The sequence below is a fragment of the Diorhabda carinulata genome, chromosome 10, assembly GCF_026250575.1.
Source record: "Diorhabda carinulata isolate Delta chromosome 10, icDioCari1.1, whole genome shotgun sequence".
Lineage (NCBI taxonomy): Eukaryota > Metazoa > Arthropoda > Insecta > Coleoptera > Chrysomelidae > Diorhabda > Diorhabda carinulata.
This window is the reverse complement of record NC_079469.1, coordinates 13,696,073-13,714,208: the sequence shown is the minus strand read 5'-3', so window position 1 is coordinate 13,714,208 and position 18,136 is coordinate 13,696,073. Positions and strand designations below refer to the sequence as shown.

General features: G+C 31.9%; 4 protein-coding genes across 4 annotated transcripts; 1 reads left to right on the top strand and 3 right to left on the bottom strand.

Annotated features, from left to right (window-relative positions):
* Positions 1-65: 65 nt before the first annotated feature.
* LOC130898603 (ubiquitin carboxyl-terminal hydrolase isozyme L5) lies at positions 66-2,526 on the bottom strand. Its single transcript, XM_057808012.1, has 5 exons — positions 2,377-2,526; positions 2,255-2,318; positions 878-1,116; positions 561-813; positions 66-489 (listed from the first exon to the last, which is right to left on the bottom strand). Exons 1-5 carry the CDS (start codon positions 2,450-2,452, stop codon positions 174-176), a joined length of 948 nt encoding a protein of 315 aa, XP_057663995.1. The 5' UTR covers positions 2,453-2,526; the 3' UTR covers positions 66-173.
* A 225-nt stretch (positions 2,527-2,751) lies between these two features.
* LOC130898606 (60S acidic ribosomal protein P1) lies at positions 2,752-3,682 on the bottom strand. Its single transcript, XM_057808015.1, has 2 exons — positions 3,392-3,682; positions 2,752-3,042 (listed from the first exon to the last, which is right to left on the bottom strand). Exons 1-2 carry the CDS (start codon positions 3,461-3,463, stop codon positions 2,773-2,775), a joined length of 342 nt encoding a protein of 113 aa, XP_057663998.1. The 5' UTR covers positions 3,464-3,682; the 3' UTR covers positions 2,752-2,772.
* Positions 3,683-4,070: 388 nt separating this feature from the next.
* Positions 4,071-10,538, top strand: LOC130898602 (catalase-like). The gene is made up of 6 exons (XM_057808011.1): positions 4,071-4,424; positions 5,256-5,464; positions 5,526-5,857; positions 5,938-6,108; positions 7,363-7,870; positions 10,218-10,538. The coding sequence occupies exons 1-6, from the start codon at positions 4,365-4,367 to the stop codon at positions 10,447-10,449; spliced, it is 1,512 nt and encodes a 503-aa protein (XP_057663994.1). The 5' UTR covers positions 4,071-4,364; the 3' UTR covers positions 10,450-10,538.
* A 1,029-nt stretch (positions 10,539-11,567) lies between these two features.
* On the bottom strand, positions 11,568-12,370 carry LOC130898605 (ADP-ribosylation factor 2-like). The gene has a single exon (XM_057808014.1). The coding sequence runs from the start codon at positions 12,186-12,188 to the stop codon at positions 11,649-11,651; it is 540 nt and encodes a 179-aa protein (XP_057663997.1). The 5' UTR covers positions 12,189-12,370; the 3' UTR covers positions 11,568-11,648.
* Between the last annotated feature and the right edge of the window lie 5,766 nt (positions 12,371-18,136).

Here is an 18,136-nt window from a genome sequence, read left to right as displayed (position 1 = left end):
ATGACATTTTTCTGAAAAAAATTGCAGAATTTTCTTATAAATGGCGTTGGGATCAATATACGAGGTGTAGTTGAAAAATTTTTTATTCAAAATCCAAAAAAGAGCAAAACACAATTCATCCGATAGATTTTTCGATCGCTAAAACCCGAATCATCATACGAAACGTCGAAATTTCAACTGGATCCTTTCATTTTCTGCCTCTTGACGCTCCTCTCCTTCGCCTGCTCGTACAAACTCACCAATCTCCCCTCCTTTGCCAAAACCTTCAAAATTTCAACGATCAACGGCAAATAATTGTGCTTCCTCCGTATATTCTCGATATGATATCGACGCCTCTTATTCTCCTCTTCGGCGACGAGAATCCTCAATCTAGTTATCTCCTCCTCAGTATCCTTCTGCTTTTCCAATTCCTCGATCCTCTTTTCGTACAACATTTTCCTATCGCTGACTATAGCCATCAAATTGAAATGGATCTCCCCCTCGCAATACCTGAACAAACAAAAAAAAAATGAAAAAAAATCACCCCCGAAAAACAAAATAAGACGGCCACCGCCACCCACCTTTGTATCCTCTTCGATATAACCGGTCTGACCGCCTCCGTCCAATCCGTATCGGCGGGTACGGCCCCCAAATCGATGGGGCCCTGTTTCAAACCGTCCAATTCGTACAGACGCCCGTCGATCGGTACGTAACTCACGAAATGGAACACGTCTTCGTTTTTTTGTCCCGCCGAAGGACCGAAATCGAAAACCTGTTCCCTGGCGAACGAATTATGAACTGTCCTTATAACTACAGAGTTACTTATGGTTAGACCTGTAAAAACGACTCGTTAAAACGATTTTCTACTTTTCGTGGGGGTTGAGGGGAATCGATTTACCTTTCATGTTGGCGTCGAAACCTTGACAGAAATCTTTGAGTTCCGTCAACGTCGGGCCCAATTTTAAATCGGGATGTCGACAGTTTAATAATACGCTGAGGATGGCTTGGGTCGCGCATGCGTTTTCTATTACTTGTCGGGCAAAAAATATTTTTTCTAATCGGCTATCTTGGACTAAAGATCCCGATGGATCGTCATCTTTAGTCCATTTGAAGAGGAATATCAAACCGTGTATCGGTCTGAAAATAACGAGAGAAAAAAAAACGGTTAATTTCCCCATAAATCTTATAATTCGGCCTTAAAATATAAAAAGTTGAGTAAATTTCCCCATAGACCAGCCTAGAAATTCGAAGAATCTCCCTTTGAAACATTGAGTGATTTTCCCCATAAATCTTTCTAAAAACATAAAAATTCGGCCAATTTCTCCACGAACTTCGAAAATTTGCCTTAAAACACAAAATATCAGTAAATTTTCACATAAATCTCATGTATTGAACTAAAAACACTAATATAAGTCTTTTATCCATAAATTTCAGATATTGAACTAATAATTTTTCCATAAATCAGCCTGAAAACATAGAAATTCGGTAAATATATCCATTAATTTTGCCTAATACCACGAGAATTTAGTAAATGTCACTATTAATTTGACTAAAAACAAGAAAATTCGATAACTTCCTGTTAATCTGACTTAAAAAGAAAAAATTGAGTAAACTTCCCCATAAATCTGCCTAAAAGCTTCAAAATCATTCAATTCTCCCATGAAACTGCTTAAAAACGCCAAAATTTAGTAAATTTTCCCATAAATCTCCTGAATCTGCTTTAAACCTACAAAAAATGGATCAAACTTTCCCACAAATCTGCCTAAAATTACAAAACCATTCCATTTTTCCATGAAACTACTTAAAAATGTAAATTTAAAAAAAAGTAAATTTCCCCATAAATCTTGTGAATATGCTTGAAAATCAGGAAAAATCACTCAAATTCTCCACGAATATTGTGAATGTGCCTAAAGAAGATATCTAACTATAAAACACAAATATCCAGGAAAACTCTCCAGGAATCTCGCGATTTGCCTTAACAAGTGAATTTCTCCGTGAATCTCTGGTATTTAACTAAAAAACAAAAACATCCTGTAAATCTCCCCATGAATTTTATTTATTGGACCAAAAAAACTAGTAAGGTCAAAAACTTTTCACGTTAATTTTCCATATGAATCTCATCTATTTAGTCAAAACCACGAAAAATTAGTGAATTTTCTCATTAAACTGCATTAAAACAGTAATTGCCACATAAATCTCGCAAAACGACTTCGAAAAACCTCTAAATTCCCACACGAATTTCACGACAAATTTCCACGAAAAAACAAATCCTTACTTTAAATTATTAAACTGTTCCCCATCGAGGCTCCACAATTCTTCTACTTGTACCCCTTTACAACCTACAAAATTATGAGCGGTTAAAACAAATTATATTTACGATAAAAATACCACGACTACCGAATTCTTGTATTAATTCCGTGAAAACACCTGGGTCGCTTTCTATAAGGCACCAATTCCCAACAGCTTCTGCCATTTTTTACAAAAACAATTTTAACATTTCACAAACATATCCAACCTCAAATTCATAACTGTCATTCTTCTTATTTTATATCACGCGTTTTATCTACTACTTAACCACTCCACGCAATCATCCAAGACTAATAGATAATATTTATCTGAAATCTATTTAAAAATATTTTTTATCTATGGTTTAGTTGAATTTAGTTTAGTGGATGTAATAAATCCGAGACCTAACCTGTATACATACTACACGTAGTTTTATTGTAAAACCACGTGGTTGTTTTTTATGATAATGTAAATAAAACAATAAAAAAAATTTATAAAACGTTTTTATTAATCGAAAAGTCCAAGACCCATGTCATCATCAGATTCCTCGGGTTCTGATTCCTTTTTCTTCTCCTCTTTAGCGGGAGCAGCTGCGGCCACAGCGTCAGGAGCTGCGGCTGCTGCTGGACCTGCCGCACCACCACCTCCAACCCCCGAACCGATATTAGTGATCAATTCTTTCACGTTAACGCCTTCCAAGGCTTTAGCGAAAAGCCCCGGCCAGTAAGGCTCCACGTCAACGTTGGCGGCTTTAAGTATCGTCTGTATTTTCTCACCCTGTAAATTGAAAATCATTATATTACTCGAATTATATGAAAATCAAGTCGAAGAAATTGTTTCTGATTTTCCTTTGGTAGCGAACAGATTGAAACCGTCCTACCATACACAAAAAAAGACTTTGCTGTACCCACAACTAGCACACCCCTTTCTATATCTACAACAGAAGGGGCCGGCTTATATGTGTGGGGTAAAAACGTGATTATTACAAAAATATTATTAAAAACTCAAAAAATAAATATGTAAAACTAAAAATTTATATCGTATTAACACCGATTACTTATATTTTCGAAAATATTACAAGGATTTGAAATTTATATAAATATGGTTGTATAAAAATAACACTTACAGTTATGGCGATGTCGTCGTCAGCTAAAATAAGTGCTGAATATACACAAGCGATTTCGGTAGTCGAAGCCATGGTATTTTTTAATTAAATGTTATAATTTGTGCAAGTCGCCAATCGGCCTTAGCTCAAAGAGAACAAGCACACGCAATGTCTACAATTGAAATGACAGATTCCATTACTGCGAATACGATTATTAACAAATACATAATCGATTCTAATCATTCGATTATTATCTACACTATTTTAATTTTTTAATTTCGAAAATATAATTTTGATTATAATATGAACGAAATTCTTCAATTAAAATACTTATTCACTAAAAAAAACGATGATTAATTGATAAAATTATATTTTAAAAGTATAACTAATAGTTATAGAAATGCAAATAATCGATTATAAACGATGTACGCTCTGTAGCTTTAATACTTTTGACGTTTCACGTTCATTAAATACGTTCGTCAATAATACCCTACAAAATTAATACGTATTTTGTTTTTTCTTATTATATTCACAATAAACTGGAGTGAATTGAGGTGATTAATATGAAAATAGCATTTTTGTATTGAATTATCAAATAATCTTATTAAAATATATTAATTTTCATTACCGAGCGCACTTATCATATACATATTTAGTAATTATAGTAGTTTTCACTAACGTACTTATGTCAAATTGATTGTTTTCAAAAAAGAAGAATAGATATATGGAGAAAATAACTCAAAACAAAGTTTTAATTTGTATAGTTAAAGTTAATTAAGTGAGAATATTCAATATATTACACACGTATAAGGTTCAAAGTTGATAAACAACAGCGATATCGTATCCCCACTATAAACATCGTTATCAACAATAACCAGTTTTTAAATTTATAATCAAAACCGAAGTTCATATATATATATAAGAGGGCAAGTGCTTGATCTCGAACAAATATTTTTGTTTAATACTCTCGATTTGGGTATTTCGAAACGAGAAAATGGCGCAGAGAGATGCTGCAACTAATCAACTCAACGAATACAAGAAAAATGTACAACAAGTAAGTGACTATTTTACGTAATTTTTTCTTTCAAATCTAGGTTTTTATTGCGTCGAGATTTAAGTTAGGAGATTAAAGGTCATCAGTTATTTTGAAAACAAAAGATATTTTTCTATAATTTCGATATTTTTTACCACTTTTCACGATTTTTTTATCAATTTAAGTGATAATATAAGTAGAACTTCTCATATTAATTTCTTTTTTTGTATTTTCCATCGGGTTTTCAACTTTTTGTAGGTCATGGTTAAAATTCGTTACAAATCGAGTTTGTCTCTATACAATTACGTTAATATATCTCAAGGTTTTTAGATATTAGCATTTTCATAAATGGAAAGTCTTATTTTGTTTTTTTTTGAATAATTTACTTTATAATTCCTAAAAATGATGATATTTTGAAAAATAAGTGTATATAGTACATTCTAGATGATGACTGAGCACAAATTCATGTAATGATTAAACATATTTCAGTGAATTACAAAATTTTATTATAAATACAAGGGTAGTCCTTTCATAAAATTATATCTAATTTATTAGTTTTATTTATTTTTTTGATGAATAATGAGCATTTAAAGTGTGTATAATGTTGTCGCCTTCTTATCATTAATCTTTAGTCATAACAAAAGCTTTCACAAGGTCATAAAATCCTTCCAATCATTTTATTGCTGTCATCTACTTTCTTTTGACTTATAGGCCTAATAAAGTTTTTACAATGTTGTCAACCCCTTTTATCCACTTCAAATGCCTTTTTATCAAACTTTAGGCATGATACATTCCCTCCAATCATTTTTTTCCATTGAAAGCGATGATTTTTTCACTTTTATTTTCCCCTAGACCGAATCGGTTACGACCGGTTTCGGTATTCCTATAGGAGAACGCGCCGCCTCCTTGAGCGTCGGACCCAGAGGTCCTCTTCTGTTCCAAGACCAAAACCTCGTAGACGAATTGGCCCATTTCGATAGGGAACGTATCCCAGAGCGAGTCGTCCATGCTAAGGGAGCCGGGGCTTTCGGATACTTCGAAGTAACCAACGACATCACCAAGTAAGTTTCGGTAATTCCCCCCTCGAAACTATCAATTTTTTAACCCCGGAATTTCCCGTAGATACACGGCGGCGAAAGTTTTTTCGACCATCGGTAAGAAAACCCCGATTGGCGTACGGTTTTCGACGGTGGGCGGCGAATCCGGTTCCGCCGATACGGTTCGAGATCCTAGGGGATTCGCCGTTAAATTTTACACCGAGGACGGTATATGGGATTTGGTGGGAAACAACACGCCGATTTTCTTCATCAGGGATCCGATTTTCTTCGCAAGTTTCATCCATACGCAAAAGAGGAATCCCCAAACTCATCTCAAGGACCCCGACATGTTTTGGGACTTTATGTCGCTCAGACCGGAGACGATGCATCAAATGATGTTCCTGTTTTCGGATAGAGGTAGATACATAAATATTTGTAAGGGAGAAAATGGGAAAATTCGGTTGGGAAATTGTGTGACTTTGTAATTTTCTCGGCAGGAATACCGGACGGTTACAGGCACATGCACGGATACGGTTCTCATACCTTTAAATTGATCAATAAAGATGGTAAAGTGCATTTCTGCAAGTTCCATTATAGGACCGAGCAGGGGATCAAGAATCTCGACGTGAAAAAGGCAGAAGAGCTGTCAGCTACCGATCCAGATTACAGTGAGTTTTGTTTTTTTTTTTTCGAAATTTTCTTGAAACTTTCCTTTACAATCTCGAATTTATAATAAGTTATGTATCCATCTGTATTTTTATCGTTCCAAAGCTACTAAATCGGGTCTAAAAATAGGCTACTTTGACAGATAATTCGAAATATTGACTTTATAGTGAATTTTTGGGAGTTTTTTTGAAATTCTCCTCAAGATTTTCTTTGAAATTTCGAGTTTTTAGTAAATTACGTCTCTATCATAATATTTATCGTTCCCTAGGTACTAAATTTGGTTATAAAATAGGCTACTTTGAAAGATAATTGAAAAATTTGACTTAATAGAGAACTTTTGGGTTTTTTTTTTCGAAATTTTCAAGATTTTCCCTAAAACCTGGAGTCTATACTAAATTACGTTCCTATACTTATATTTATCGTTCCCTAGGTACTAAATAGGGTCGAAAAATTGGCTACTTTTAAGATAATTCGAAATTTTGACTTTATATTTAGTTTTTCGAAATGTTCCACAAGATTTTTTTTGAAATTTCGAGTTAACATTGAGTTGAGTTTGTGTCTGTATATTTATCATTCTCCAGGTACTAAATCGGGTCTAAAAATAGGCTACTTAATAGATAATTGGAAATTTTGACTTTATAATAAATTTTTAAAAATTTCCCTCAAAATCAAAATTGAAATCTTGGGTTTCTACTGAGTTATAATATTTATCGTTCCCTAGGTACTAAATCAGGTCTTGAAATAGGCTCTTTTGGCAAATAATTCGAAATTTTGACTTTATAGTGAATTTTTTGAAGTTTTTTCGAAATAAAATCCAAAACAACGATAATTTTCAAGTAATTTCATGATGTAGCTTCTAAAAATAACTCCAATTATCATAATTTACGTTTATATTTATTTTTTCTATTAGCATTCAATAGGAATATCTACGTAATGTACTGGCGAATTAATTCAACAAAAATATTCCATGAAAACAATCGAAATATGACATTAATTCACATAATAATCGATTGAAAAAATAACGCGCGTTCTGTTTGTACGTCAAATTGACATAACAAGTACGTTCTACAATACAAATCTCACGACTCCAACGTAACAAATAATCGATTCACTAATAACAATCGATTATATCCATAAATTCCACAGAGTACGTTCGACAATGCGTCATTAACGTATTTCTATTCTTACATATGTCAATTAAATTAACATATACGAGGTGCGTCCGATATATTTTATTATTAAAAATATTAATTTAGGTATAAGAGATCTTTACAACGCAATCGCCGAAGGTAAATACCCGAAATGGACGCTTTCGATTCAAGTTATGACGCCCGAACAAGCTCAAAAATCCCCATTCGACCCCTTCGATTTGACGAAAGTCTGGCCCCAAAGCGAATATCCCCTCATAAAAGTCGGCACGATGGTATTGAATCGCAACCCCGAGAATTATTTCGCCGAAGTCGAACAAATAGCTTTCAGCCCCTCACATCTGGTGCCCGGCATAGCCGCCTCCCCCGATAAGATGTTACAGGGTCGTTTGTTCGCTTATTCCGACACGCACCGCCACCGTTTGGGGCCGAATCATCTACAATTACCTGTTAATTGTCCGTTCAAGGTGCGCAACTACCAGAGGGACGGTTTCATGAACGTCAATAACCAAGGAGGGGCGCCGAATTATTTCCCCAACAGTTTCGGGGGGCCGCAGAACGATCAAGTTGCCAAATCCTTGGATCCGGCGTTTACCGTTTCCGGAGAGGCTTTCAGGTAAGGAATTTTTGAAAAAAATTCGTTTTTGTTTGTATTTTGACGTTTTTTTTTGCGTTTTTTTGACTATTTTCACCGAAAATTTGATATAAATTGAGGTTTTTTAATGGTTTTCACAGTTTTTGGAGAAAAAACAATCTCGCTTCCCGGGCTATATATTCTCGTCGGGCGTTGTATTATAATCCAGTCTGATTCTAAGCTCTAGTGACTCTAAATTTGAGATTTTTACTTCTTGTTCTTCATTTTTATTAAGATTTTGGTGGCAAATAAGATTTACGGAAGGTTTTAGTCTTTTTTGACGATTTTATTCATTTTTTCAACTAATTTGATCAAAAATTTGGTGTTTTAATGAGATTCTTGGAGAAATAATCGCTCCTGAGGTTATTTACCTCGTCGAGCATTGTATTGCATTGCAGTTCGATTTCAAGCTCCAGTTATTCTGAAATTGATATTTTTCCTTCTAGTTCTTCATTTTTAATGAGATTCTGGTGTCAAATGAGATTAATGAGTTTTTTATCGTTTTTCTGACGTATTTATACTTTTTGTCGTATATTTTTATCGAAAATTTAACGTCAAATGAGATTCCTCGAGTTTTTTAATGGTTTTTACAATTTTTGACAAAAAAAAACAACCGTTTGTTTAGAATTTCACTTTTTTTTGTCAATTTTAGGTCAAACGAGATTCGATCGGCTTTTTATCAGTTTTTTAACGTTTTTATCAATTTTTTCGTCCGTTTTTATCAAAAATTTGGAATCAAATTAAATTCGTCGAGTTTTTAAAATGATTTTTACAGTTTGTGACTAAAAAACAACCACTTCTCGTGTTATATACATTGTCGGGCATTGTATTCTATTTCCAGCTCGATTTTAAGATCTAAAATTCAGATTTTCACGCTTAGATCTTGATTTTACTCATCAATTTTATGTCAAACAACATATTTTTATTCGTTTTTTAATTGTACCTACAGTTTTCGACGAAAAACAACCGTTTCTCTGACTATAAACCTAGTCGGGCGTTGTATCAAATTTTAACCTCGATTTACGGCGATATATTGACTAAATAATAAACGCTTCTCGAGCTATATACTTCGCCAGACATTGTATGACACTCTAACGTATCGTGGGACTCAAAAATATTGAATCTATTTGATTTTTTTTTATTCGTTGCTATCAATTTTTAACGGTTTTTGCTTCTAGTGACAGAAAAATCGATATTTTATTGATTTTTAGTCTTTTTTGATTGAGTAATAATCTCTTCCAGCTCTATATACCTCGTCGAGATGTTTTTCGGGTCTTTAAGTTTGTTCAGAAACAACCGCTACCCGGGCTATATACGTAGCTCGTTATTGAATTGTATTTTTTATGTTTTTATCAATTTTTCGACCTAAATGTGACCCTGTGGTCTCATTTGCGTGTTAAATAAATTGAAATCGGTGTTTATGTCATAATTTTGATTGATTATTTTCAAAATATTACGAAATTAAATAACTTTTTCGCTTTTTTCGAGGTTATCGATTTCGTTTTGCGTAATATTTAAACAAATATTTCGATATTTGAAAAAAAAATCGCAAGTCATTTCGAGCGATATTCGTTCTGGTATCGTTTAGATACAGTGTGGATCGAAAATTATTCTAAAAATTTCAATTTTATTTCGAATTTATCAATTTGTTAAAAATAAATTATTCCAGCTTATAAACAATTTATCTATTGATAAAAATCGCGTTTTTATTTATGCATTTTTGCACACGACTTGTTTCCCATTCGATATATATCACCGATTAAATTTCATACGAGGGTCGATTAAAATCGTTTCAATTCTATAGATAGTTTTTGTTTCATTTTTTTCTAATTTACTTTTTATTGACGCCTCGTATTTATCATATTCTATCGCCATCTATGAAAAATACTTTAAATTATTTCATGTTGGATAAATTCTTTAATATCCATGTGATACGAGGGGTTTTAATATCGTTTACTTTATTTTTTGAACACACCTCGTAGTTTTTTATTAGCATTTATGTGATGGAAATCGCTAGACAACTTTTTTCCACAACTCAAGTCTTCTACATCGAAAAAATTCAATTTTATTAAAAAATTAGATACCGGGGTGCGTTAATAGTTTATTTCGTTTTTTTTTTCTAATTTACTTTTTATTGACGCCTCGTATTTATCGTATTCTATCCCCATCTATGAAAAATATTTGGGATTATGTCACATTTGAAGAATTTTTTTATATTTGTGACGTACGAGGGGATGTTGTTAGTTAGTATCGCGTTCTATTTTATTTTTTACGAATCCCTCGTACTTTTTTGCGATAACGTCATAGATATCGTCATGTCGTGTTGCAGATACGAGACGGGCGACGCAGATAACTTCAGTCAGCCGAGAATCTTTTGGAGGAAAACGTTGAACAAAGAGGAGAAGGAGAGATTGGTATCTAATATAGTGGGCCATCTATCCGACGCTTCGGACTTTATTCAACAGCGACAGGTGCAACATTTCAGACAGGTCGACGAAGACTTGGGCGATAGAATCGCTCAGGGATTGAAAAAGTCCAAGAGTGCAAAGGCCAAAATATGAAAATTTGAAAAATGAACATTTTTTTATTCATTTTTATTTTTTTATCTGTCTAAAGGTGTTTTTGATGTCAATAAATATATTTTAACATATTCTCTTTTGTTTCTATTTAAATTACCCTATTTTTTGATTCCAGCAGCGCCATCTATTCGATAATTACCACACTTTACTACCACATCTACAGTACAAAAAGTAATTAGTAGATTGTATGATGTAGTTGAGACATTTTGGCATATATGGCGCACCCGGTGTTATTCTAAAAGTCCTTCATTGTTGAATTTTTCTTTTGTATTACACGATGCGCCATCTGTTTCATAAAATTCAAACTTTACACCCGAATCTACTGAACAAAAAGAAATTAGTAAATTGCACGATATAGTTGGGCTATTTTGGCGTAGCTGGCGCACCTAGTATTACTCAATAGTCCTCCATTGTTGAATTTTCTTTTTTATTACACGTAGCGATATCTTTTTGATAATATCCAAACTTTTCATCTAAATCTTCCGGACAAAAAGTAATTAGTTATTTGTTCTATTTAGTTTGGACACTCTGGTATAGATGGCGCACCCAGTTTAAATCGTGGAAAGTTTACAAACCATAATTTTTTAAAATAATCAATAAATTTTGGATATTATTCAAGATACGAAAGCTAATTTTGTCTTTATCAATAAAGTAACAAAAATTTTTCATCAAATTAAATCTTATTTACCTTTCTTCTTCATAGTAAAAATCTGTTCCGCCATCTATTTCACAACTCTTGAAACTTACTAAGCATTAATGAAAAATTTTAATAACAATCACCTTTGAAGGGTTGAAACCTCGTTAAAAATAACTTTTCAACAAACAAAAATTAATTTTTCTACTTCAAACTCATAATTGATGTATTTTTTTTTATTGAAAAACAAGAATCTAACCTAAAATTGATTCAATAGCTTTTCACTTACTTTTTATTACATATTCAGGAGAATAGCATGGAAAAACAAAAAAAAAATGATTAAATTATCGAAATTAGCGTAATAAATATTCTTGTCGTGAGTTTAAACATCGCCCATACACTTTAAAAATGGCTAAATCACTCCAAACATCGCTGAAACACTTTTAAACAAAAAAACTCAAGCAAAAACAGTTTTTTTTATATATATTATTATTACAAACGAATACAACTGATAAAAATAGCCCGTTTAGAACTTATCTTCTTAAATTTATTTAGCCAGTTCGTTAGATAACCAATCCAAGCCTTCGTACAACCCGTTCCCTTGTGTAGCACAAGTGGCTTGTATGAACCATCTCCGGTTCTTCAGAGCTTGCAATTTCAGTTTATCCGTCAATTCGGCAGTAGTCATTGAATTCGGCAAATCCTGTTTATTAGCGAATATCAATAAAATGCAGTCTCTCAAATCTTCCTCTCCTAACATATTGTGTAATTCCTCTTCGGCCTCGGCGATTCTGTCTCTATCGTTGGAATCCACGACGAAAATCAAACCGTCGGTATTGGCGAAATAATGCCTCCAAAGTTTTCTGATTCTCGTTTGACCGCCGACGTCCCAAACAGTGAAAGATATGTTTTTGTATTCCACTGTTTCTACGTTGAAACCGATCGTTGGTATCGTGGTTACGATTTCTCCTAGTTTTAATTTGTATAGGATCGTCGTTTTACCTGCGGCGTCCAATCCCACCATTAATATCCTCATGGGTTTTTTACTAAATAATCTATTGAATACTGCAGATATGGTGAGCCCCATAGTTTTATCACTTCACTATTATCCACAATTACTATACCGAATTATTTGTGTTTTTTAACCTTAAAGTCCTATTTTGTGCCCTTTTTACTAAATTTATTTTGAAAAATATACGATTTTTGTTAGTTTTTCGTCACTTATATTTTTAATGATGTGTAAATTGAAACGTCAAATACCTAAACGTCAGCTTCAATTGTCATATATCGAAAGCTGAAATAGCGTACACTTTATTATGATAGAATAGAAGCGCGTTTCTAAAAATTTATTACAAGATTTTGTTACTATGAATTAATGATCTTAATTAGTTCCTAGTAAACACTTTTTACTAAAAAATGTATGAATAAATACAAAATTACATCAATTTCAATAAAAACTCGAATTTTTATTCGAATTTTAATATTCATTTCAAATATACGAATATTGTAATAGCAAACAGTGATAAAATGGTAATGATATATCAACCCAGGCGCGTTTTCAAAAGCGCTAATAAAAAGCTATAACATAGTTAATGAAAGAGCGTTTTGTTTATTAAGAATTTTATTATATTTCATAATGTTATTAAAAATTATTTATAGTTGAATAATAATTAAAAAATGACAATCTATTAATTGATAATCAAAAATATGTATAATAAATAAATATATTAACAATTATGTAGAAAAAACTTTGTTTATACACAGCTGAACGTATATTAGAAATTTTTATTAATCGATTTTAGTATCGATTTAAATATAATTTTGTGATTACTAAATTAATTATTTTTTCAATAGATTCAGTATATTATTTATAAGAATTATATCCCTTTGAGGACCCTTAAGGGTAACGGTGGGTCAGATAGGAATAATTAGGTTAAAGCCTTTCGCACATAAAGTGACGGCGTCGGTTAACCTATTAGCTATTCCTTCCTAATCGGGGTGTCGGTCAAAAGAGGTGAAATGACCACTCGTAATTAAGTTATTGATAATAATTTCACTTAAACTTGAATATATAGGGGTCGTAAAAAAATTATTTTCCCTAATAGGAGAATAAAACGTTCGTAGACGATTCGATGGAGACTGAAAAAAAGTTTCGTCGATATCGTTACGATCATCAATCATTTTGATTGTTCGTTTAGGGTCAGAATATTTCGTTCGGTTGACGTAATCTTCGAACCAATATTGTGTACACTTTCGGCGCTCGGTTGTGGTAGAGAGATAAGGAAATTTAAATACGGTTACGTGGATTACACTACATGTACATACAGGGTTTTTCAAACATTTTGTTTTCAAATGTCAAATTTGGGTATTCATGTACGGGGTGTGGTCAAAATGGTTATATAAATATATACGAAATCACGTGTTTATAATCCTATTTAAATATATACAGGGTTTGTCATTGTTATAAAACAAAATAAAATATGCGAGTTTATTTAAAATATGTTATTTAATGTACAGGATGTTGCAGAAATGTTTATACATATATACAGGATGTCGCTTGTATGTGATTCTAAATACAAGATATTACGAAAATATATACATACATCCATATATACAGGACGTAACCTATTTGTGGTTCCCTACTCTATATACAGTATGTTACGAAAATTTATATATATACAGGATGTATCGTAAATAAACATTATTCATTTAAAACGCATTTTTCGATACAATAAAAATTGTTGCGAATGTAATAAAAATGCAGAAAAATGTATCTCAAAATATACAGTGTGTAACGAAAATATATTTATATTGGGAGAAAGAGAGAGAAGTGAAGGAGAGATGGGTGAGAGTGATGGAGAGGGGTGGAGGGGGTAGGGATGTGTGAGAGAAGGGTTGGTGGGGAAAGAGGAAGAGGGGAGGGGGAGGAAAAGAGAGAGATAGGGAGATACAGGATGTCCCGTACATAAAATGTGATGGGGATATAGTAAAAATTCAGAAAAAATTGTGTTTTAATATATAAAGTATTACGAATTGTATTATTTACAGTATGTTTCGTAATTTGGTTCGACACATTAAAATGTGATGCGGATATATTCGAATCGCGAAAAAAAAAATGTGGAAAATCGGTGTTTTAATATACAGGGCGTTAAAAAAAATTCTTCGGCGCTTATAAAATGGCAATCGTACCGCATGAAATCATGAAATTCGTTTTAAACGACAATAATTTGGTATTTAGTGAAAAAGTTGACGTTGAAATTTGTACTAACTCATTTTTCTCGCAAGTATCGAGGTCGTTGCGGCATTTCCGTTGTTGTCTAAATCAATTTTCGAACGAAATTCCAATTATTAACGAGCTGTTTCTCCGAGGGTGTTAAAGTACACCGATTTGTAACCCTAAAAGATCGGAATTTATCGTTGGGGATGACTAAAACAGTACGCCCTCAACAATTTCTTGACGCACAGTAAGGTTTCTTTTCCTATAGGGCTATCGAGCCCTAATGGACGATCTATTTATATAGTGTTTTTCACGAAAGCTGCGACGAAATGTGTTTTTTTTTCTATTTAAAGCCCAAAATTGTTTTAATTTTGTCTTATTTTGGAGTAATTTTTTTGATAGAACGTTAGAATTTATTTTTGTAGGGCAGTATACATTCTGAAGGACCCAAAGCACACAATAAACTACGAAAATAAAATGTAGAAATGTAGTAGAAATGTTCGTTTTATATAATTCAAAACATTATATTATATATTTAAAAAAAAAATGGATTTTAAAGATTTTTGTCGGGCAGTATACACTCTAAAGGGCCCAAAACGATGAACCAACCATAAATAAACGATTTTTTTTTCATAAAAATTCATGTTCGTATTATATAATTATTATTACTGAATTTTTTTTCTTATAAAACGTCGGAAATCGTTTTTTTGTCGGGCAGTATACACTCCAAAGGACCCAAAACGATGAACCAACCATAAATAAACGATTTTTTTTTCATAAAAATTCATGTTCGTATTATATAATTATTATTACTGAATTTTTTTTCTTATAAAACGTCGGAAATCGTTTTTTTGTCGGGCAGTATACACTCCAAAGGACCCAAAACGATGAACCAACCATAAATAAACGATTTTTTTTTCATAAAAATTCATGTTCGTATTATATAATTATTATTACTGAATTTTTTTTCTTATAAAACGTCGGAAATCGTTTTTTTGTCGGGCAGTATACACTCCAAAGGACCCAAAACGATGAACCAACCATAAATAAACGATTTTTTTTTCATAAAAATTCATGTTCGTATTATATAATTATTATTACTGAATTTTTTTTCTTATAAAACGTCGGAAATCGTTTTTTTGTCGGGCAGTATACACTCCAAAGGACCCAAAACGATGAACCAACCATAAATAAACGATTTTTTTTTCATAAAAATTCATGTTCGTATTATATAATTATTATTACTGAATTTTTTTTCTTATAAAACGTCGGAAATCGTTTTTTTGTCGGGCAGTATACACTCCAAAGGACCCAAAACGATGAACCAACCATAAATAAACGATTTTTTTTTCATAAAAATTCATGTTCGTATTATATAATTATTATTACTGAATTTTTTTTATAAAACGTGGGAATTTTGATTTTTTGTCGGACAGTTTATAATCCAAAACTATCAATACACCCACGAAACGATAAAAAAATCGTTTTTCTCGTAACGATTCGTACAAAAACCGAAGTATTTAATTCGTTTATATATATATATATATATATATATATATATATATATATATATATATATATATATATATATATATATATATATATATATATATATATATATATATATATATATATATATATATATATTATATTTTAATATGAGACTCGCTCCGGTTCCCACAGAAGAAAATCAATATAGTACAAGAAAAGGAAAGACCACCATTCAAGAACATACACTCCCGCTTTGTTCCACTCGAAATAACCGGCGCGACTTTATTGTGTTCGACAAATTACTACGCACAGATCTGGCTGGTCTTTTATTACTTTTCCCAATTAATTCAATTCAAGAGTTATCTTTGGATAAACGTATCCCTTGACATTATTCATCAACACGACATTCCCTCAAAACGAATCGATATTAACAAGCTTATGCTTACACATGTAGTGTTAACCATAACGGTTGCGAATAATCACATTGTTCCCGTTACCATAAAATCCCCGTATCAGCGAAAACGTATTCAGCCCTATATATATATATATATATATGGTGTCATAAGGCGATTTAATGGTATAAAATAATCTACAAATGATCTAAATCGGTGCGGAATAATAGAAAAAACCATAAAGAAACGATCTAAGGTGTTAGGAAATGATCTAAACTGTTTTAGAAACTTCTGAATTGATGTTAATGTTCAAATAACTATTTAAAACGATCTAGAAGATTTTGAAATGCTCGAAAATGATCTGTAATGATCTAAAACGTTCTGTATTTATATATATTCAATTTGAAAACCTTTAAGTACTACCTAAAATAATCTAAAGAAGCTTAAACATGTCCTAATGCGGCTAAAAAATGATCTAAAACGTTCTGTACTTATAAAGAAATATTTGAAATGTTGGAAAACATTCAAATACTACCTTAAATAATCTAAAGAGGTTTAAACATGATTTTAAATGGTCGAAAGTAGCTATAACATGTCCTAAAATGTTCTAGCGCGGCTAAAAAATGATCTAAAACGTCGCGAATTTATAAAGAAATATCTGAAACTTCTGAAAAGCTTAAAATACTACCTATAATGTCCTAAAGAGGCTTAAACATGATTTTCAATAGTCTAAAGTGGCTATAACATGTCCTAAAATGTTCTAAGGTGGTTAAAAATGTTTTAAAACGTTCTAAGTTCCTATGGAGAAATCTGAAGTTTTTAAAAACCTTCAAAAACGATCTAAGATATTCTAGACAGTCTAATATATGATCTAAAGCGGCTAAAAAATGATCTAAAACGTTCTGAATTCCTATGGAGAAAACTGAAGCTTTTAAAAACCTTCAAAAACTATTTAAGATGTTCTATAAAGTCTAATATATGATCTAATGTTGCTAAAAAAATAATCTGAAACACTACCTAAAATGTTCTAAAGATTTGAAATGTTCTAAAGTCGCCATATGTTCTAAGGTGGCTAAGAAATGATATAACACGTTTCAAGGTGGCTAATAACGGTATAACATGTTCGAAAGTGGCTAAAAAACGATATAACATGTTCAAATGTGGTTAAAAAATGATATAACATGTTCTAATGTGGCTAAAAAACGATATAACTTGTTCAAATGTGGTTAAAAACGATATAACACGTTCAAAGGTGGCTAAAAAAACGATATAACTTGTTCAAATGTGGTTAAAAAACGATATAACACGTTCAAAGGTGGTTAAAAAACGATATAACTTGTTCAAATGTGGCTAAAAAACGGTATAACATGTTCCAAGGTGGCTAAAAAACGATATAACTTGTTGAAATGTGGCTAAAAAACGGTATAACATGTTCCAAAGTGGCTAAAAAACGATATAACATGTTCTAATGTGATTAAAAAACGATATAACACGTTCAAAGGTGGCTACAAAACGATATAACATGTTATAATGTGGCTAAAAAACGATATAACATGTTCCAAGGTGGCTAAAAAACGATATAACATGTGCTAATGTGACTAAAAAACGATGTAACATGTTCTAAGGCGGTTTAAAATGAGATAACATATTGTGGGGTGGCTAAAATGTTCTAAATTATTACAGGGTGACTAAAAGTTCTTGAAAATCGCATCAAAACGATCTAATATACTCTATAGAGGTTAAAAAAATGATCTAGGCTGATAAAAAATGATCGTAAGTTATTTAAAACGTTCATAATCGATGTAAAGTTAAAATTTTGATGAGTGATGAAAAATTTTGAAATATCTTGAAAATTGATACTTTTCCGGCTTAAAATCGTAATCGATTGTCGAGCAAAGCTATAGAAAACAATAATACAATAATACAAATATAAAA